Here is a 22848-nt window from a genome sequence, read left to right as displayed (position 1 = left end):
AAACCATTAAACAGATGTCATCAAATCACGTTTCAAATACCCATTTGAAAAATAAAAACCCTTTTCCCCAAGAGAAAACCGTCCAGCTTTTTTTTACTTAAACGACAGAATCTCCCCATCACCACCCTTCCGCCCTATTCTCCACAACCACGGGAGAATCAGACCAACTGAGAGGTTTGGCAAGCGAAGGGGGGCGATGGCCCCCTCTGACTCTACTCCCTCCTCATGGACTGGGAGTCTGGGGTTAATAGCTGCAGACTCTTGCCTTTGGAGTGGATAAGCAATGAGATCCTGCAGTATAGCACAGGGAACTATATCTAGTCACTTAGATGGAGCCTGATGGAGGATAATGTAGAAAAAGAATGTGTATATATATGTGCAACTGGGTCACTTTGCTGTACAGTAGAAATTGACAGAACACTGTAAACCAACTATAATGGAAAAAATAAGAATCATTTAAAAAAAAAAGAAACACTTTACTCTCCTCTCTTAAACGCCAAGATGGATTAAAGACGAAGTTTGGGATTGCTTGCCGACAGACCATCTTAAAGGGAAGGAGAGGTAAAGATGGAGAAACCAGCGACTTGACCAATAGCATATGTTGGGGGCGAAGCCACATCGCCAAAAATACAGCACACAATTAAAAGACTCGAGACCAGCCCCACTGCAAGCTGAGTCCCAGAACTGGACTGTAATATGGGAGATTATACGAGGCTCTCATCCCCTGAAGCTGCTGAAGCCAGTTCATGCTGGGGATGCACTGCATGGCACCCTCTCTCCGGAATGTTCGGTTTATAGCAGAGAAGAGGACGGCTGCAAGAAGGACTCCGTGTCTAGGCTCAAAGACGCTCCTGGGAGCCATTCAGACCTGTTCCCTACTAAACTCTCCTACCAGCTGACAGGCTTCCTTGGTATCGCTCTTCTGCCCCAGGCTCCTCTTGGAAGCTGGGCACAGCTGGGGATCTCCGTCTCAGCGTTCTCAGCGTTCCCAGGTTTAGCGGCCTCCAGGCACTGACATGTATCCTGCAAGCTGAGCACCTCAGTTCCTGGCTGCTTAGGATCTGTGCTGCTAATGCAACCGGGTTTTCATTTGGAAGAGTCAGAAGTCCAAGAAGGACACTATTTCCCTCAGCCAGTTAGTAAAATAAGGACTGGACCAGCGTCCACTGGCAATGAATGAAGGAGTGTGGGGGGTCCAATCTGACATAGTCTCTCCTTTCCAACCCGTGCTGGGTTTCACTGTGCTTCACTAGAATGCGTTTATGCAATTGCTTTTCACAGGAGGTCCTTCTTCCTGGATGAGGGAGGAAGGGGAGGTACCTAAGACAGGTAATGCTCACACCCTAAACGTCCTCCTTCATAGCACTCGTCACTACTGTAATTACATATGTGTTCATGTGACTCTTAGTTAAACATACGTACCACCCGTTAGGCACCATCCAGAGCAGGAAGATGGTGTTTATTCTCCCCAGCATCAAGGGTGGTACAGAGTAAGTGCTCATTAAATATCAAACAAGTGAGAACGAGTGCTTGGAGGTGAGAAAAACGGAGATGTATTTTAAGGGTAATGGAATGTTTTTCCACTTAAAAAACTGAGGAGTTCCCTGGGGGCCTAGCAGTTTAAGGATTTAGCATTGTTACTGCTGTGACTCAGGTAGCTGCCACAGCCCCAGGGAAATTTTGTATGCTGCGGGCACAGCAAAAAAAAAAAAAAAAAAAAAAAAAAAAAATTGAAAACACTCCCCAAAGGACCCAAGGATTTTGGCAATCACACTGCTCCATTCTCTCCTAAATTAAGGCTGTTTTAGAAGATACATATTTTAGGTAGAAGAGGACCCTGGGGTCAGAATGGATTTGCATGCAGGCCTAATACAATCATTCTTCAGTTCAAGTCCTGCAGAAGTGGATTCAGAAAACTACCTACTGGTTGATGCCCTCTGCTCTAACGGGAGGCTGGACTTTGCGGTAATCAGAGGCACCAGGCAATAATACAAACCAATTTACGCCTCTCTGAGCCCTTACAATGTTTAAGGGAGGGAGGTTTTATTATTCTTGCAGCTGAGAGAGGCGACGAGCAACGCGCTCAGCATCTCCTGGTCGGTAACTGGCCGCTTCGGGATTCACCCCTACACCTGCCCTTTGCCAAGCTGAGGAGGGACCCGGGAGAAACAGAAAACAGTCTGTTTCATCACCGAGTCCTTCCCTGCTCTGAAGCTCAAGATCCCGCAGAATGGGATGCCTCTGTCCAGCCATTTAGTTTAAAATTAAAACAAAAATAAGCGTTTGAGCCCCATCACAAGAGGAAGCACACACGCAGGAAAGGCTCTTGAATGAGCCCTCAGGACGGTAAAACAGACGCCCAGCTAGAAGAGAAAGGCGACCTGGGATCTAAGGCGCAGCGCGGTGTCTGTCACTAACAACCCTGTGTCAGACACTTGGAAGTCGTTACAAGAGGAGATCTTAACTGTTGTTGCCACAAAACTTAAATTACGCGGGGAGAGGGTTAGCTAATTGTATTAGTGGCGATCATTGGGGGATATATGCCAGCATCTGATCCTACACTGTGCACCTTGAACTTGCCTATGCCGTATGCCCATAATATCTCCACAAAGCTCAGCGGGGGAAACACTACTGAGGGCAAAGGCTGCAATTGCCCTGGGCCTGTGCCCAGCGGGCGGCTCCATAGACACCCTCCTTCCAAGCGCCCAGGCCCCCAGACGAAACTTCCTGTGGACCAGTGCTCTCCAACTAGGGGGATTCTAAGTGGACAAACAGCCCACCTGCTCTGGGCTCCACGGGGCGCTGTCCTTGCAAACCAACCGCCCGCACACTCATTGCAGGTCTATCTGGTGTGGTCTGACTTTGACCTGAGATGTTTATTTCTGGGGCCATGAACTCAGGCTTCAGGTTTTTTTTACGTTTTATGTTTTATTTCACTTCTTGACTTTATTATCTTTCTAGAGCTCTGCGCTGGTTTTCTGATTTCCAAAATTATCAGCTGCCTTCTGGGAATCAGGCTGCAGCGGATTGGGTTGGGTCTAGGAGCTTGCCCTGGAGCATCCTGGATTGTCCACATGGATTTTAGCATTTATTTCTAGCTTTAAAAATGGCTGTTCATGAGACCTGCTTCCCATAGACTGACAAACAGGGTGTCTCTGTCCTTTTAGGAGTGTGCGTGTATGTGTACCTGGGCAGTGGGGGAGAGGGTTCTGGGCTTTTCTGAAAGACAGAGAGAGAATGTGATGGAGTCAGGGTAGTTTTAGGAGAGAGTATTGAGGAGTTCCTGCTGTGGTACAGTGGGTTAAGGACCCGAGTGCAGGGGCTCGGGTCACTGCAGAGATGCAGGTTCAAATCCCCGGCCTTGCTCAGTGGGTTAAAGGATCCGGAGTTACCAAAGCTGTGGCACAGTCGCAGCTGCAGCTTGAATTCTATCCCTGCCCTGGCCAGGGATCCTCCATATGCCCTGGGCGTGACCAAAAAAAAAAAAAAAGTATTTTTTTTTTCTGATTTTGGGGTCAGAAAGGTCCAAATTGTGGTTTTGTCACTTATAGGCTACAGGACTTTGGATGAGTTATTTAGTATCTCAAAGCCTGTGTTTTCTCACTTGTAAAAGGAAATAGAAAATAGGGGGACTGAGTGACATAACAGGACCTAAAAGACTGGCATAGAGCAGGGACCCAGTGCACCCTGGCTATGGATGAAGGTTCATATGCTGCTGAGAAGATGCTTTAGCCCAGTTGCAAGAAAAAATACAGGATGCCCGTGCAACATTGGGGACATATTCATACCAACAAGACTGATTCCCTGTTATCTGAAATTTAAATTTAACAGGGCACCCTGTATTGTATTTGTTAGATCTCACAGACCGACTCTTGATAATCTTATTACTCAGCCAAAAGCCCTAAGAAACAGTAAAGCAAAGTTACTAAAAACATGCCCACGCACATTTCTAAGCAACTCGAGGAATGCTGAAATGAGGAAGAAACCTTCCTTTCGCCCTGGCTTTCACGCACAAGCCGCAACTTTCTCAGCGCTTGGCGCTCCTGGAGGAAAGTCACTTCCTTGTCCTTCGCCCCAGTGACACACTTTGCTGCAGGAGGAGCACTCTCCCTAAGGGATCTTCAAATACTCTGCATTCCTGGGATTCTAACTTATTATTTTTCACTTGCAGCGTTGCCCAAATAGGGACACATCCAGCGCTTGTTTGCACAGCTCTGTGGTGACCAGCTGGCCAGCCCTGAGCCCCGGATGCAGGCTGCAGGCAACTGTTACAGGGCACGAGGGGGTCAGGGCTGTGCCCTGTGAGACCCCAGGGGTTACTACGGACAGGAGCACGGGAGCCCAGGAGAGGAGCAAGGAGGGGCCCTGAGAACGGGTGGCCAGGAACCTCTGCGGATGCGCAGGCAAGGGCCGGGCCAGCCCCAGGGTGAAAGGCAAGGCGGGGAGGACCACGAGGAACTGGGGCTGGGAGCAGAGAGGGGGTCAAAAGCCAGAGACCCGGAAATTGCGTGCTGAGTGGTCAGTGCAGAGAGCTGCCAGGAAAAGCGGGGGGTGCGGCGGGGGGGGGGGCAGCTGGCTGTCCACGGAGACAAGAATTCTGGGCTGTGGTCATCAAAGTAAGTCTCTGTCCTGCCACGTCCTCCTTCCTGATCAGGTGGAGGTGGGACTGACCCCACGGCTTCCAGAGCTCAGGGCAACTTGAAAATGCAGGGCTGCAGGTCCCAAAAGCCGTAGTCAGGGTTTTTTTTAGGACAACAAAGACCTAAAGCCACGTGTGGGGCCTGCTGGGCATGTGAGGACATGTCCCCTGCCAGGAAATCGAGCACGGAGTGCAAGAGCCGAGGACGCGGTCTGGGAGGGGAGATGCGTAAAGGAGAAGCTAAGGGACCCCTGGCCAGCCCAGCCCGGGCCATCGGCTCCCTCTCTCTGTTTCCGTTTTATCCCCTGAAACACAGAACTGGGGAGTTCCCATCGTGGCTCAGTGAGTTAAGAACCTGACTAGTATCTATGAGGATGCAGGTTCGATCCCTGGCCTTGATCAATGGGTTAAGGATCCGGCGTTACCGTGAGCTACGGTGTAGGCCAGTGGCTACAGCTCCGAGTCGACCCCTAGCCTGGGAATGAATGAATGAATAAATAAATAAACAAATAAAAATTTTAAATGGAACTGATATGCCTTCTCTTATCAAGCTGCCGTGAGAACTGAGTGACATCCAACAGAGCTTCCAGAGGCCGAATCAGGGACATTAGGACACACAAGTGGGGTACAGAGCGGGCTCAGGCACCTGCAGCTGAGGTTCAAACCTGGCTTTCCCAGTCCCGAGACGTGTGTCCTGGAGGAGCTGCCTACACCCTCCACCTGCCTCCTCAGCTACGAAACAGAGACGCTGACAACACTGCTGCTGTGGGTCTTCCTCGAGCCCTGACCCTCGGGGCACCGTCCACAGGCCACCCTCTGAGAGCCGCCCCAACTCCAGCCACGACTGGTCACAAAGGAGCCACAGGAAGAACGCTGTTTGTGCCCAGTTGGTGGGAGTGAGGCTGTCACTCACGGAAGGCTCCAGGCTGAGGGCTCTGCCAAGCACGGTGCTTAAGCATATTTCTACCTTTCACCGGCCACCAGAGTAAACAGCGCTGTTCTCGCCAGCTGGTGATGGACCAGGCAGGGAGGCTGAAATCGCTGTGTACCTTCCTCTCTCTGCCTCCAACCAGGGCAGACGTACGAGCGGGTATAAGGACGGAGAAAACTGGCTGAGTACGGCTCCCCAAAACAGGGTCTGGGGGCTATGGAGCCCCATAAAGCCTCTCTCTGGCAGCATGGTGACAGTTATAACAAGGATGCTGACTGTGGCGTGTCTACACACCAGATACCATTCTAGATGCTTCACATGAAAGACCCCTGAAGGAACTGCTGTTATTCCCATGTTATAGACGCAGAAGCCGAGGCTTTGAACGGCACACGAGCTTGTCCAGGACCACCCAGCCAGGGAGCAGCGGAGCTGGGATAACCCTGAGGTCGAAGCTCACTCCTGCACGCGGCACTGGCCCGCACCACAAAATGACCCTCGTCACCCTGTCCCAGTCGGGGATGGAGGGCCAGCCCTGGGCACCGCTGTCCACAGCCAGGCTAGGGCCTGGCCACCCACCCCCGTCTCCTCACCTGAAGCCAAATTCTCTCTGAAATAAAGGGAAGGTGGGGACAGTGGGTGCTGCGTGTCCCCGCAGGCCTGGGGGAACTGGGACGCGCTCTCTGGGAGGGACCCTGCTCTGGCAGTGCCTCCCAGGGCTGGGCAGCCCCACTGGCCAACAGAGGAAGTGGGTCACCCAAGGCCCTGGACACCTGCTGGCCCCACAGCCCTTCCCGTGCTCTATGGGGTTCATTTCCTTTGGATTATTTGCCTCCACTTAAGGAAAACAGGTATCTTTTCAAGAATTTACAAATTCTCAGAAATGGGCTCTCCGTTCCAACCAACACCGTGAGATCTTCTTGGAAATGCGAGAAACCCCACACCTCTGCACGCCCAGGGCCTCCCGGACACACATCGTCACGTCTTCTTGACCCCTCCTCCCAGGCCAGATCAACGGGGGACCCTTGCCACACGGGCCCCCGTCCCCTAACCGCTGCATGTGACACCCTGGCTGGGGCTGGCTGCGGGGGAGGGGGGGGGGATGCGAGGGGCCCCGCTTGCAGGAGAATTACGGTTCCTTGTTCTTCTTAACACAGCGGAGCAGCCAGGGTGCAGACAGGACAAAGAGAGCTGGCGGGAGAGAGAGAGACAGAGAAGACGGTGGGGAACCGCACTCAGACACCCCCACGGCGGCCACGGCCCTCGGCCTCCCGCTCGGCTGCTCTGACCCCGGCCTCAGCGCAGGGCCCACATCTGCTAAGCATGGGCTTCGAGAGCCAGAGGCGCGCTCTTCGCCGGGCCTGGCCGCCCACGAGCAGGGAGACGCTTCCTCAGCGGGACCCGACTGGCCTCCGCCGCCGCCGCCGGGCAGTGACCCCAAATCGTACCCAGGACGGGAGCAGCTCAGCTCCTCAGCTGCCCCACCAGGGCTGAAGTCAGAGGTCCCGCCTCACCACACACACACCCACACACACACCACACACACACACACACCATACCCCACACACACACACATACCACACACACACACACACACACACACACACACCCCATACCCCCACACACAAACACCCCACACCCCCCACACACACCCCACACACACTCCACACCCCACACACACCACACACAATGCACACACACCACACACACACACTACCCCCACACAAACACACACCACACACACTCTCCCCCCATACCACACACACACACACACACACACGCGCGCGCGCACCACAAACCACACATACACACACACACCCACCCCACACACCACACACACCACACACACACCACACACGCCCCCACACACACAACGCATACACACCACACACACACAAATACACCCCACGCACACACAACGCACACACAACACCCCCACACACACCACCCACACCCACACACGTACCACAAACCACACACACACACACACACACAACCTGTGCTGGCTGGCTGCTCAGAGTGCGTGGCAGGCCTTCGCCCTTTACCCTCTCCTCCCCCACAGCAGAGGAGCTTCCAGAGCCACCGGTTACCCATAAAAAAAGCAAATCTTCCACCCTGGCCCAGTATTTTCCTTGATGACTCTGTTGCCGGGGCAACCAAGCCCGACACGGCCTCGGCAATTATCTGTCATCTGATGAGGCGAAACTCAGAAAAGGCTGCTGAAGGCTGACGGTGCCAAGTGTGTATCACAGGAAGGGTCACTCTGAGCTGTGCCCAAGGCTGACCCCTCTGGGGACACCACATCCCCCACCTCCCCTAAACCTGGGCCTCTGGCTCGTGCACTGGTGGGAGTTCCACAGCCACCCCAGGTTCCAGTCCCGGGGGGCAAAGTCTACCCGTCCCAGCCTCCTCTCTAGCTTCTCCCTGCTGCTCCCTCCTTCTCCTTCAACTGCCTTCTTCTTCTTTCCTGGCACATCCCTCCAGGCTCTCACGTGTGCCTTTAGGTGCTGCGGAGGCTTACAGATGACACACGAGGCTAGAGGTTCCTGACCCCTCGCTGCCCAAAAGATAACATTTGACGGACAGCAATGAAACCATCTACGACCAGCTTAAGTGGGTCTGAGGCTGCCTGAGTGGGATCTGTGCTTCTCAACAGGGGCTGTCCTGTCCCCCTGGGGTACACAGGGACATGTCTGGAGATAGTTTTTTTTTTTTTTTGTCTTTTAGTTGTTGTTGTTGTTGTTGTTGTTGCTATTTCTTGGGCGGCTCAAGCGGCATATGGAGGTTCCCAGGCTAGGGGTCGAATCGGAGCTGTAGTCACCAGCCTACGCCAGAGCCACAGCAACGCGGGATCCGAGCCGTGTCTGCAACCTACACCACAGCTCACGGCAATGCCGGATCGTTAACCCACTGAGCAAGGGCAGGGACCGAACCCGCAACCTCATGGTTCCTAGTCGGATTCGTTAACCACTGCGCCACGACGGGAACTCCTGGAGACAGTTTTGATCATCGGGACCGGGAGAGAAAGCACAGAGCCACTGCCATCCAGCGGGTGGAAGCCAGGCAGGCTGCTAAGCATCCCAGCAACGCACAGCACAGCCCCCCCCCAAATAATTATCTGGCCCCAAATAATGGTGTCAGGGTTGAGAGACCCAACTGGGATGTTCACAGTTTTAGCAGCTTCTGAAATGCATTTCCTTAAAATAAAAAAAAATTTAAAAAAAAAGAAAGAAAAAACCTATCATGGAAATTGTCCATCCATCATGAATGGTGGTCTCTTGAGGGAAAGAGTCCTTTTAAGATGAAAACCATAGAAGGGTCTTTGCAGAGATCCCACCCTACTGAGAAGCAAAAGAAAGTGGGACATTCCAGGCCCTGTCTCGTGGATTTAGGTTTAATCCCAAAGTTATTTGAAGGGTTGTGAACCTGGGCCTACAGACGTCAGGGTGTGGGGGACCTGGCAGAAACCGCAAAATGCCTGTCTGTGCATCTCTGGGTAAAACAGGTGCATAACCTTCATCAGATTTTCAAGGAGGAAGAGTGACTCAGAAAAGTCTGAAACCCAACCATCTGGATCCCATTTGCTCTGACCTGTGCTCTATCATCTCTTATCTCTCTGGGTGCAGAACATTCACCACGGCCTCCCCCCCACCCCCCGACACATGGAGCCCGTAGGCCTCCTCTCTTTGGCAGTCTCCAAGGGGAGAGACCACTGCCCACAGACATGGACAACAGACGTGTGGACACCTTCCTGGCCTAGGATCCTGACCTAGGCCCTGCCCCAGGTATGCAGCAGAGACCTACCTGGTTTACCTGAACTTCATTCGGATTGGTCACTCGGTCCAGGCCATAGTCCAGCACGTTGTTCATTCCTGGCTGGAGGCAGAAAACGCAACATAAGGACCACTGCTGGGAGAGTCTCCAGTTTCTGGCCAACTTTGGATCTTGGCCAGGCTGCCAATTGTGAGACCAAGCTGAGTTTTGCAGCCCAGTCCAAGGGGAGCTAGAAGGGTGTGTAAGAATCTCTAGGTGAGCTGGTGGGTTTCATGGGGCTACTCCATCACCACAGCACCCCCAGAACCTAACAAAGTGGGATGGATGGAGGGAGGGAGGGTGAGTGGGTGGATGTATGAATGGATGGACAGATGGAGAGATGGATGGATGGACAGATGGAGAGATGGATGGATGGATGGATGGATGGATGGATGGTGGGTAGGTGGATGGATGAATGGGAGGGTGGGTGGATGGATAAATGAAATAGGTGGATGGATGGATGGAGGGTGGGTGGATAGAGGGAAGGATGGAGGGTGAGTGGATGTATGGATAAATGGATAGATGGATGGAGAGATGATGAGAGGATGGATGGATGGAGGAGGAATCGGTGGAGGGAGGGAGGGAGGGATGGACGGATGGGTGGGTGGATGGACAGATGGATGGAGAGGTAGATGGAGGATGCGTGGGTCCGTAGGTGAATGGATACATTACACTCAAGTTCAACAGGAGCTCACTGGGAATAGCACATGGGACTCCCACCTCCCCTGCAGAGCCCCTGCCCACTTTACAGATCACGGCCTTAGAGAGTCCAGGCTTCAGCCAGGCACCCAGAGGTTCTGATCCTGGTTCTGTCATTTCCCAGCTCTGAGGAGGAGCTTGGAAACTACTTCTCTCTGCTCTCACTACCCTGGAGAACTGGAGATGATCCTTTTACCTGTCAAGTCCTTGGGGAGATTTAACAAGATGCAGTGTGAGGCTCTCAACAGAGGGTAGCTGTTACTAAGCAGAGGCTTCTATTCATTCTCAGGTCATGCATATAAATGCCCGGCCAAAAGCTGGGTCTCAGTCTTTGTCCTTCTCCATCAGGCAACCAGGTCCCCAGCCAGTCCTGCTTGGTCCCTGTCAACTCAAGGCCAGCAATTTGGGTTTTTCACCTCCTCTCTGTTGGCCTGGTATAGGCAACCATCAAATCTCAACACACGTGATTAACCTGGTGATTAACCAGGACGACTATGCTGATGCAGAGGCAGGAAGCAATGGGCCTTCTCCCCATCAGATTCTGTCTCATCAAGACGATCAGCCACATTTTAGCTCAAAAGTAGAGTTACCAAATAAAGTATAGGATGCCCCATTAAGTCTGCATTTCAGATACACAAGAAATAATTTTGAAGTAATTCTATATAAAAGTATATGGGTTTTTTTAGTATAAATATACAATAAGTATAAAAATATTGGGACATGACATCGGCAGTGAATGGATAAAGAAGAGGTGGTACATATATACAATGGAATATTACTCAGTCATAAAAAAGAATGAAATACCATTGTTGCAGCAACATGGATGGATCTAGAGATTATCATACAAGTGAAGGAAATCAGAAAAAGAAAGACAAATATCATATGGGTATCACATATACGTGGATTCTAAAACATGATATAAATGAATTTATTTACAAAACAGACTCACAGATATAGAAGACAAACTTATGATTACCAAAGGGAAAGGGGGTGGAGGAAGGATAAATTAGGCATTTGAGATTAGCAGATATAAATTATTATATTTAAAATATGTAAACAACGAGGTCCTACTTATAGCACAGGGAACTATGTTCAATGTTCTGTAAGAAACCATAACGGAAAAGAATGTATATATGTATATGTATAACTGAATCACTTTTCTGCACACCAGAAACTAACACAAAATTGTAAATCAACTATACTTCAATAAAAAATATATTGGGACATACATGATTTGCTGTTAACCTGAAATGTGAATTTAACTGGGCACCCTCTGTTTTATCTACTAAATTAAGCCACTTAGCTCAGCAGGCCACCCTGGGGACACATATTGGGCATGCGGTGAAGGCAAGGAAAAGAAAAAAGAAAGAAACAGAAAATGGGCGGGGCAGAGGACAGGGGGAGGGAGCGGATGTCCTCACCCAGCTGTTACACAGGGGCCTCCATCGATCAGTATGCACAGAGTTGATGTGCTCAGCTCTGGGGAGCCGTGGCGAAGGGGACCCCTGCCTCGCAGCAGGCATCGCAGGCCCCTCTGGTCTCACGGAGGAGGCCACCACTCAGCCGTTAATCACACCAGTGAGAAATTACGGTTGTGACAAGTTCTCCAAAGGGACAAGCTAGAGGTCCATGCAGCCCTTGACGGGATCCAACCCAGCACGGGGGTGGGGGCAGCTGTGGTCACAGAATCCAATACCTTCGGATTCTAGGAATCGCCCCTTCCAGCAGGTCCAAAGAACTCCCTCCCCAGGGTGACAGAAGACAGGCTTCACACACACACATGTATAGTCTCACACTTACGACTCACGTGTACACACTCCCTCACACTTACAATGCACACGTGTCACACTCTCGCACTCTCCCAGGCCTGCACGCATGCTCCGATGGCGGGCACACGTGCTCACGCTTGCGACTCACACAAGTACATCTATGCACACACTCTCACACTCAGCCCCCGAGACCACACCCTTAGTGCCCCCCGCCCCAAGCCCTCACAACCTCAGCAGCTCAGGGCAGGCATCTGCGCACGTCCTTCTCCAACTCTCCTTTGAACTTGACCCATGCTCTGATCTAAATTCAGCAGTGCATCTGTGTAACCAGAGTCGGTGCAAGGCTGCCCTTAGCTCCCTGGACCCGAGGCCTCAGACCCTCAGAACTGGAGCCACCCAGCGGGCCCTGGGGTTCTGCCGACCGGGCCCTGGGGTTCTGCCGACCTGTCCCCATCAGCCCCTCTGGCTGCCCTGGCTGCCCAGCCACCCCTCCCTTCCTCTCAGCAGCTCCGCCAGCCCCAGCTGTTCCCGTGGGGCAGCAGGCCCACCCCAGTGCCCTTCCTTCACCTCCCCAAGGAGCTGCCCTTCTACCTCTGCTGGTCTGGGGGAGACTCCCAGGCTCCATTCACTCACTCACTCATTCATTCATTCACCAGGAAGCACGAGGTCTTTGTTCCCTGCAACAGTCACCAAGAGTCACTGCTGACGCAGTTTCTGGGACACAGGAGGCAGCTCGAATGAAGATAACGCAGAGCTGATGGTCGATGCACAGGAAACGAGGGCAACCGGCAGCCCTGCGGTGGGCTGTCAGCAGATAAGCAGGGCAGACAGGTTCAGCCGCGTGCAGGAAGCGCTCCCCCTTCAACTGCCTTGACCTGGAGGAACCTGAATGCCGGGGTGCAGTGCCGAGAACTTTCCCTCACACCAAGGCCAAAGAGACAATCTGCTAACTGCCCCGTAATTCGGGTTAGAAAAGGGCCTTGGCGAGGGGTGGGGGGCAGGTTCCCTGGTGCTGCAGTGGGGTAAGGATTCAGTGTCACTGCTGTGGCACAGGTTCGATCCCTGGCCCAGAACTTCTGCGTGCCACAGGCATGGCCAAAAAAAAAGGACCTTTGTACCATTAAGGGCACCGCGAGGAGGGGACAGGCCCAGAATCAGCACCCCGAGCAGGGCCAGAGTGGGTGCTGCAGGGATGTCACATCCTGGGGCCCGTGTCCCTCTCGACTTGTTCTCTCTCACCATCGTTCTCTCTCACCATCGTTCTCTCTCACCATCGTTCTCTCTCACCATCGTTCTCTTCCCTAACGTACAGCTTGGACCTTTTTCGTGTATGGAACAGAAAACAAACAACAAATAAAATACACAGTAGTTTCAAAAACAAAATAAAACAGTGGGGAGAGAAGAGGCTGCCACGGGGAGACGAGGTTTGATTGAAGGGGTGGAAGAGTCGGATCTCGGCTTGACTGTCACTTCCATGCAGGGAGGTTCTGGGACCCCGGATCTGTACATGACCCCGGCCCCTCACAGCTGCCCTGGCATCTGTGCAGGACACACTCATTTGTGCAATAGTTCTAGTCTTTGTCTCTCCACCGGACTGTAAGCTCCTTGAGGGCACGGGCTTCTAATTCAAGTACCCTCATGCCTTGTAAGCCTCTGGCATGGAGTGGGAATTCATAAAATAGATGTTTGCTTTTAAAAAAAAAAAATTTGGATCTGAGTAAAGGGAGTTTTCCATCCTATTTCAAGGATGTGACATGATATGTCAGATCATTTTCCTTTGCAAATATTATTTTCATGGTGTCACAATATTCCATCGTGTGGCCATAGCTTAATGCACTCTGCCAGTGTCCATCACTGGACATTTAGTCCAACCTCGACAGGAAATCGAGAGCAGACATCCTCTCGGGTGTCTGCGTTTGTGCTTGAAACAAAAGCCGTTTAGCTCGATGTTCAGACAAAACAACTGCTTGCTGTGGAGCACACAGCGCAGAAGCAGCCTCTGCCCTGGACCACAGGGTCCTAATATCTATGGTCCGAATGTCAGCGGACCGTATCCTGGGGAGACACAGGCATCGCAGAAGGCGCAGCAAAGATGCGGGGGAGTCCCCAAGATGACTTTTCTAAAGGAACTATTTCTGCCCCTGCTCATTTACACAATGAACTACTGTTTGCATGGTGTCCAGATCTGTCTCTCATTCCATTTGGGTAAAAAGTGAGGGAGGAACATTGTTTTTCTTCCTTACAGGATGCGCCCCCCTCCCGGAATCAATCACCCCTGGAGCACGAGGCTCACCTATGAACAGCAGTTTGGATTTTGAGCTCCTGGAGCTGAGGGAGGGGCCTCACGGGCGGACCGTCCACACAGCCTGTCAGAGGCGGACACACATCCCAGCCCTGAACCGCCTGCGCTGTGGCCTCCCCTTCTGAACCATGGAGAGAGTGGCACACCCAACGTGACAGCATCGTCGTCAGGCAAAAGGGATGCACTGTGCCCAGAGCTTAACACAGGCACGGGGGCAGGTGCTCGACCACTTTCAGCTGTTATTTCACACCTGGCACCCAACTCCTCAGCTGGCACAGACTTAGGGCCCCAGGAAGGCCCCACAGATTCATGAACAGACAAGTGAACAAGGGACGAACCTGCTCGGGAGCCACCATGGTCAGTTACAGTCAGTCCCTGCGTGGGCGGCCCTGCACTCCCCCAGCCACATGCTTGGCCTGCCTGGCCGGCTTCTTTCCCACCCAATTGACAGTCTGTTTGGGTCTCCGGGAGCCAGCCTGACAGTCCAAGCTCCTGGACTTCCTGAGTTTGTTAGGCAGATTGCTCCCTTTCCAGGCTGAGACAGCCTGCCAACCTGAGGCTCTGCAAACAGGACACATCCTTAATACTAACGGTCTCTGGCCTAGAGGGTTTTAGGAAAGTCGGGGAGGAGTTCCCTTGTGGCACTGTGGGTTAAGGATCTGGCATTGTTACTGCTGAGGCTTGGGTTGCTGTTGTCATGTGGGTTTGAACCCTGGCCCAGGAAGTTCCATACACCACCAGCGTGGCCAAAAAAAGATGGATAATTAGATAGATAGACAGATAGATAGATAGATAGACAGATAGATAGATAGATAGATTGATAGATAGACAGACAGACAGACAGATAGTGAGGAAGTCTGGGAGACCCAGGGGCACTCTGGCCTCATCTCTCTCTGATTCCTGGTTTGTTTAAGTATCATTGATTTAAAACACTGTGCTTATTTCTGCTGTACAACAAAGTGACTCAGTCACATGCATACATATATTCTTTTTTTAATATTCTTTTCCACTACGGTTGACCCCAGAAGACTAGATAGAGTTCCCTGTGCTATACAGTAGGACTCTGTTGTTTATATGTTTCAAATGTAATAGTCTGCATCTACTCGGCCATAAAAAAGAACAAAACAATGCCATCTACGGCACCATGGGTGCACCTAGATTCTCATACTAAGTAAATCAGAAAGAAGTATCATCTGATATCACTTACACATGAGATCTAAAATAGGGCACAGGTGAACTTATCTACAAAAGAGAAACAGACTCACAGACATAGAGAACAGAGTCCTGGTCCAGGATGGACCAAGGCGAGTGGCAGTGAGAGAGCCTGGCTACAAAGAGCAGTTTTGTGTCTGTTCAGGGCACATCAAGCCTCATTAGGAATGTGCCTCCCCTTCACCGCTACCAATGAGGGGGCAGGTGCCTCTGAACCCTGGCATGGTGTTTATGAGAGCAACAGAGATTCATGCGATGCTCTAATGACTGAGGAGGTGAAAAAAAGGTCTTAAAGACACATGGTCCCATGAGAGTCTAGGAACCAGGAGAGCCCCGGAACCAGGAGGGAGGGCTCTGCAATCTGGGGGTTCAGATCCCCTGGTGCTCACTGGCTGTGCTCACTGGCTGGCCAATCAGCAACATCCCTGAGCCTCAGCTTCCTCATCAGCAGAATGGGACCAATTATGCTGCCTTCCCCCCAGGGCTGGAGAGATGAAGTAAGCAAGTGCCAGCAGAAGGATGCTGAGCGCTGTGCCCAGGGCACTGCAAGTCCTCCATGCAGGTCCGCTATGAGGATGGTGGTGGTGATGGAGGTGGAGAAAGTGGGGGCAGAGGGAGAGGTAGCAGAGGCAGGGGAGGTGACAGGAGAGGATGAGCACCCAGAGGGAGACACTCTCAAATTGCTGTGCTTCTATAGCATATGGAAAAGAGCCACCCAGCCATCGGCCTGGTGCGGGGGCAGGGAGCTCACCCCCGGAGAACTCAGATACTCTGTTTCTCACTGTGTCCCTACAGGCCTTCTGGCTGCAGGGACAGAGGGAGGGGAGCGGGACCCAGGGCAGATGCTATGCACCGCCAGTCTATGTCACCTTTCAAGGATGCACTCCCATCCCCCCCACACCACGGAGTCTCTGCGTGTGACATGGAGGCCATTCTCCACCCTGCAAGGGGCAGGGCTGCCTCGGTCCTGGTGCCACTGGGCACGGGCATTATCCTGCCAGCTGAGTGGCTTACCATTATCCCCACCAAGGGTTCCCGTTCATGAACAGATAACTGAGCAAAGTCTACTTCCCTCTCTACAGAGAAAAGGGAACCCTCCCGCACTGTTGGTGGAAATGTAAGCTGGTGCAACCACGACAGAGAACAGTGTGGATGTTCTTTAAAAACCTAAAAATGGAACTGCCATGTGACCCAGCAATCCCACTCTTGGGCATCTCTCTGGAGAAAACCATAATTCAAAAAGATACATGCACCCCGGTGTTCACTGCAGCACTATTCACAAAAGCCAAGAAGCAATCCAAATGTCCACGGACAGAGGAATGGATAAAGAAGATGTGGCACATATATACAATGGAATACTACTCTGCCATAAAAAAGAACAAAATGGTGCCATTTGCAGCAACATGGATGGACCTAGAGATTATCATACTATGTGGAGTAAGTCAAAGACAAACATTGTATGCTCTCGCTTATATGTGAATCTAAAAAAACATGACACAAACGAACTTGTTTACAAAACAGAAACAAACTCAGAGACACAGAAAACAAATTTACGGTTACCCAAGTGGAAGGTCTGGGGAGGGATGGATTAGGGGGCTGGGATGGCAAACGCACACTTTGCATACGGAACGGATGGTCAACGGAGCCCTGCTGCGCAGCACAGGGAAATCTACACATTGTTCTGTGAAAACCTATGTGGGAATGGATATGTGTACATGTACGGCAGAATCGCTTTGCTCTACAGCAAAAATTAACACAACATTGTAAATCAACTATACTTCAATAAAACTAAATTTAAAAAAAGGCTGGTTCCTTCTCATACAAAGATCTCACTCCTGAGCTACCAATGGGGCAGTGTGTGCTGGGTTCTAACCTCCAGGACCCCGTGCTCAGTCAACCAGCCCTTTGCTCAGGCCCCTCGCGACCTGTGTCAGGCATCGGCCAACTGGTCTACCTAGAGGAGCTGCCCTGAAACAAAGCAAAACCAAACATGCTTCTTGAGGTCAACCCCAGGACCTTAACCTCAGCAACAAGGCACCCAAGCCAACACGCTCACAGATGGAACACCTTCCAAGATATCCGTTTTGAATGGAGAAAGAAAATTAGCAAAACGGCTATAATCTGACAGCCTTGAAGTTCAAAAATCTAGAAGCTCTGGCACCTGGACTGACCCCTGGTTTTGAGAATTGGGTTCCTTATCAGGCAAGAAAACCAAAGGAGGACGAAAAGGAACATTTGTTCTGAACTCTTCCGTTTTCAGATTCTCTTTCATATCTCCCAGCTCCGAGGCCCCGCAGGCAGCTCGGGGGCTGAGGCAGGAGTAAACTGGGGCTGCAGACTTTCCCCAGAGTGGGCAGTGGTTCCAGCCGGCTTCTCTGTGCTGGGACATGAGGCTGCCATTCCCAAGTCATGAGCTGAGACAAGTCACATCACCTACAGACAGCTTGTCTCTCCAGGCCACGTGAAGTCCCAGAGCCAGAGAGGCACAGTGCTCTGCACGGCAGGGCTTGGCACCCGTTTATCCCTCGCCCGCCGCAGCTGCTGGGACGGGATGCAGAGGAGGAAAGGGAGAGGGAGCAGGAGACACGGCCATGGCTGTGGCCGGCGGACTTCCAGTTCCCTGCAGCGCGTGATCTTTTTTCTACTTTGGAGCCTGCGTTCTAGTTTTTCTTCTTAAAATCCTATTCCAAAGCGTCAAGTCCCAACCTCCAACCCCCAAGAGATAAACTCACTGAGGTCCCTCCTCTGGGTGCTTTCGCTCAGTCCTAACACCAACGGATGGGTCATGGGCAGACTCCACCCAGACGGTGAATTTCCTGGTCCAGCCAAGAGGCACGTGGATGCTGGTTCAACACCGAGCGGCAACCCCTGCAGGTTGGACTCTAGCTCCAGACGGAGACGAGCCAGCAGAAGGGGGAGGTGGGTACGCATGGGGGTGGGGAGGCCCGGGAGGAGGTGGGCGAAACCACGGAGGTAATACTCACCGGGCATCGGTGGACCAGCCAATACGCCTTCTCCTGGCAGTCCAGCGCATACCTGTCGGCTTTGTTCCTCTCCTTTCCAGCCCTGAAAAGCCAAAAGGCACGTTGAAGGCCAGTACGATTTTGCATCTTTGGCAGTGAGGGACCCCATCCAGACCACTCTCCCAATCTGTCCAAACATCTGCGTGTGCCGCCATAATAATAATCATGACAACGGAAACAGGAGCATCGTCACACTGGCGTGCTGGGTACCCTGCTACGTAACTGCACACACATTAACTCACTGAATCTTCCCAGCGAGCTTTTCTCACTGTGCAGTTCCGGGGACTGAAGCAGAGAGGTGGAGGGCCCCACTGAGGGTCACCCCATCTGGGAGCATGGGACAGGAGTGGACCTGAACCCCAGAGTCTGGTCCTGGAGTCCGGCTCCCCCCGAGGGCACCAGGGTGCGAAGCAAACGTGCCACATGATGAGCCTGAGAAGCAGACCGTCTCCGCCAGCCTCTCCTCTGGATGTGGGTGACATTCCAGGCTGACACCTGACCCCCTGGCTTCCCGTCTTCCCCACTTTGATAAACAACATCGTCAACATCTGAACAAGCAGAGAGCCGCCCATGTCAGCGCTTGCGACGGGGAGCACGCCAGCCCTGGGGAGCCCTCGGTTCTCTCTACCTGTCAGTTCCACTCCGCCACCTCAAAGAGTTTGTGACAAGCCAGGGTTTTTCCGAGCCCAGCTTCTAATTGTCAAAGGTTAGGTGCTTTCCTTCTTATCACCCAGTCCCCCCCTTTCCCATCACAGACAGGAAGTGATGCTGCACTTCCCTCCCACGGGAGCAAAGGGACGTGGGTGATCCTGCCGTGGGCCCCATTCAGCCCCATCTCCACGGCGACCTGCGCTCCGTGCTGCTTGTTTGCCCAGGCAACGCGAGATGACACACGTGCCTTCTACGAGATGGAGTCTGCAGACTGACGTGCCAGCGAAGGCACCATGAATCACATCCTAACATCCAGAGCGCCAGATGTGTGGAGAGTGTGGGGGTTTTGCAACCTCCTCTGGAAATTAACGACACACACTGTCTCCGCCCCCCCCACCCCCGCTGGCCAACCTAACTGGATTTTCTGCTGGGCTGACGACCCTGGGTCCTCAGGGGGCATGCGCTGCAGACAGCCCGAGGCGCTTCGGCGTCTCCATAACTCGGGACAGTCTTAGGAATAGAGTCGATCGCTAATTTACTGCAAAGTCCTTTCTGGCTTTGCTCCTCTGCTCGTCTGTGATGCACGTTCTTGGAGGAGACTTACGATGAATGAGCTCCACGAGAACCAGTAAAGGAGGAGTAGTCTTAGTTCATCTCGTAATAATCTTTTTCAGCAATGGTGTCACTTAATCAATTATTCACTTGTTCACTCATTCATTCATTCATTCATGTATTTATTGACCTCCGACTCTGTTCTAAGCACTGGGAGTTTACGGAGGAACCAACAGACTGTTACAGACTGAGTGCTTGCATCCACCCTCCCCCAAAATTCCTATGTTTGAAGCCCTAACCCTCAATGTGATGGTATCTGGAGATGGGGGTCTTTGAGAATTAGGAAACTAAAACAACACTGTAAATCAACCCCACTTCAATTTAAAAACAGAAGAGTTCCCGTTGTGGTGCAGCAGGAATGAACATGGCTGGTATCCATGAGGATGCAGGTTCGGTCTCTGGCCTCACTCAGTGGGTTAAGGATCTAGTGTTGCCGTGAGCTGTGGTGTAACATGGTCGCAGATGTGGCTTGAATCTGCATTTGCTGTGGTTGTGGTGCAGGCCGGCAGCTGTAGCTCCAATTTGACCCCTAGCCTGGGAACTTCCATAAGCCGCTGGTGCAGCCCTAAAAGAAAAAAAAAAGAAAGAAAGAAAGAAAGGAAAGGAAAGGAAAAAAAAGAAGTAATTAGGGTTTAGAGGTAATTAGATGAGGTCATGAGGATGGGGCCCTTATTAGAGGATCAATGCCCTAGTGAAAGGAGATACCCAAAAGTCTCTGTGTGTGTGTGTGTGTGTGTGTGTGTGTGTGTGTGTGTGTGTGTGTGTCTGTCTGTCTGTCTGTCTGTCTCTCTCTCTCTCTCTCTCCCCCATGTGAGGACACAAGAAGAAGGCAGCTGCCTGCAAGCCCAGAAGAGAGTCCTCCTCAGAAACCAAATCCTGGGCAAGCAGGGGGTGGCTCTAACAGGTGAAAGGTGCATCTGATGACATCTCTCCCCTGCTTAAGATCCTTCTATGGCTCCCCACGGTCCTTACCTCCAAGCCCCCTCACGATCCGCTCCCGCTAACAGGCGCAGTCTCACTTTGCGCTCTCGGTGCCGGCTACAAGGAACAGCTTCGAGTGGGCCTCCCCTCCCCCAGGCTCTGGCTCTGTCTGCTTAGCGCCCCCTCCCTCCCACCTCGCCTTTCCTCTCCATCCACCACCTGGATGAATTCCACGCAGCCTCCCGGTTCAAAGTCATTTCTACAGTTCCTTCTCCAAGCCCCGAAGCGCGGCTCTCAACCCATGACAGCCCCATGGCCTGCTTGCCGGTCTGCTGACTCCCCAGATGATGCTTTACCCCCCCGCCCCAGCCCTGCCCACTGTTTAACACAGAAATGCCCACAAAACTTGATTGTATTCAGGAGGGGGGTTGCGGGGGGGAGGGACAACCGGAGGATGGGGAGATCTCTGACTCACCTGTACTGCTCTTTGGCCTGCATAACCACAAAGTCCCACTTGTAGTTAATTTTTTTGTTCAGGAAATTGTAGTTTTCCTAGAGAGGGGAAAACAAAATGAGAACACTGAGCCCCACGACCTAGGCCGAGTGTACAGGGCAGGAAGTCCTAAGTCAACAAGGAAGGCCTTGGGCTCTGCAGCGACTAGACCTGGCCAGTCTCCCGGACCAGCTTTGCAGAGGCCTTCGCTCAAAGGGCAGCACCAAATCCTCAAACAGCCTTCACCACAGAAGCCACAACGTGGTTTGGATTGTTTTAATAAATGTTTCTAAAATCTGATTAGGAAGAAGGGAACAGTGTGAAGACTCTGGAAACTTAATACGCAACCACAGAGCATCACAAATCCGCAAAGATAAGCCCTAACACTGGGGTGACGCTGGCTCTTCTAAAAACATGTTCGTAAAGAATAAAAACAAGCAATAGTGTTGCCGTCCGCCCAGAAATCTAGCCTTTTGCAGGTTAGGGTGTGTTCTTTGAGAAATCTGATTCACCCTGCCTAGAACAAAAGTCTGTACTGCTGTGTTCGGAACTCAAGTTCAAATCTGTCCATCCTTTATAACTTGCATTGTCACACATACTAAGTCATATTATTTGAGGACGGCAAAAGGAAAGCGGTAGCTACTGCGTGCCCAGTGGTTACTGAGGCAAGGGTTTCAAACACAGCAGGGGAAACTGAAGCTCAACATGGGGGAGAATTTACTTCCGCCAGCTGCTTCTAAATGTGTGGCTGGATGAGGGCTGGGTGATGGACGGATGGGTGGGAAGATGGATGGATGGACGGTTGAGGGGAGGTGTTAATGGATAACGGGGGGAACAGGGGAAAACAGCTCAAGACTGTAGTCCACTCGATTATAAGAACTGATACTTGAAAGCATCTCCATACCTTCTCATATTCTTCTAAAATCCCTTTCTTCTTGATGTTTCGCTTGGCCAGGTAGATGGCTGGAAAAGGACACAATGACATCTTCCACCATCCTTACATTTCGAAGCCCCTCTATGCATGAGACCGTTGCGCTCAGCGTGGTGAGGAGAACACTCAACAGACCTGGTCCCGTCTCCCAGCATCACTCCTAACATACATGTGAACTGACACAAAGCTCATGATGACAGCAAGACAAACGCTCCCACAATGCAGCAGGTAAATAAGCAGCATGGGAGGTGTTACCCAAGGCCTTTGGAGGAGGGGTGGGGCTTTACCGTAGTCTATGTCTTCCGCCGGCCACTGCTGGGTGGGCCAGAAATACGGCGTCTACAAAAGAAAGCAGGAAACCGTGCTGAAACACCAGGCTGCACCCCAGCCCTGTAGCTTAAAATAGAAAACTACCTTAGCCCCCTCCCCTGTCTCTAAAGTTCCATGAGGATAAGTGCCAACCAGTTACCTATCCGCATTAGATGAACCTTGCGTTAACACCCGAGTCAAGGCCAAGACTCACTTGAAATCGGTAGAGGCTGCTGTCAGACTTGAGAACGAGATTCTTGGGATCCTGCAGGGGGTACATGTAGCCGTACTTGACAATGAAGTTGCCCAAGTTCTGGGCCTCTGAGGAGAAGCAGTTGAGACAGGGACGTTATGAGCGGGGGCTGAAGGCAGAAGCTCATTGCTGCTCCCCACCTGGAGCACCTAAAACTCCCAACAGAGGTGCCTGCATCCTAACAGCACTTCATCCAAGACGGCAATTCCTGAAATGCGCTGTGGACAAGGAGCAGCTGGAGAGCTGATGCTAAAAGGAGGACTCCCCAGACTGACCCCCTGGAATGACAACTC

General features: G+C 52.0%; 1 protein-coding gene across 4 annotated transcripts in view; it reads right to left on the bottom strand.

Annotated features, from left to right (window-relative positions):
* Window positions 1-22848, bottom strand: part of RGS9 (regulator of G protein signaling 9) — a 73538-nt gene that overhangs the window by 34167 nt on the left and 16523 nt on the right. For 2 of the 4 annotated variants that reach the window (XR_014820910.1, XM_021066722.2), the window contains exons 4-9: window positions 22517-22623; window positions 22281-22332; window positions 21967-22025; window positions 21045-21121; window positions 18347-18428; window positions 9381-9443 (exon numbers count right to left, since the gene is read on the bottom strand). Coding sequence is in view for 3 of the 4 variants with exons in the window: in XM_021066722.2 (XP_020922381.1) it covers window positions 9381-9443; window positions 18347-18428; window positions 21045-21121; window positions 21967-22025; window positions 22281-22332; window positions 22517-22623 (440 nt within the window). In the remaining variant the exon portion in view is untranslated. Of the gene's footprint in view, window positions 1-9371; window positions 9444-18346; window positions 18429-19013; window positions 19088-21044; window positions 21122-21966; window positions 22026-22280; window positions 22333-22516; window positions 22624-22848 lie in introns of those variants that run through there. The other 2 variants (XM_021066721.2, XM_084983893.1) reach the window with 2 other exon arrangements.

The sequence above is a fragment of the Sus scrofa genome, chromosome 12 (assembly GCF_054392235.1).
Source record: "Sus scrofa isolate SSC_HxYL_T2T_F1_AM1 chromosome 12, Sscrofa_HxYL_maternal_Yorkshire_Landrace_v2.0, whole genome shotgun sequence".
Taxonomy (NCBI): domain Eukaryota; kingdom Metazoa; phylum Chordata; class Mammalia; order Artiodactyla; family Suidae; genus Sus; species Sus scrofa.
The sequence above is the reverse complement of the archived record's forward strand: the minus strand, read 5'-3'. Positions and strand labels throughout refer to the sequence as shown.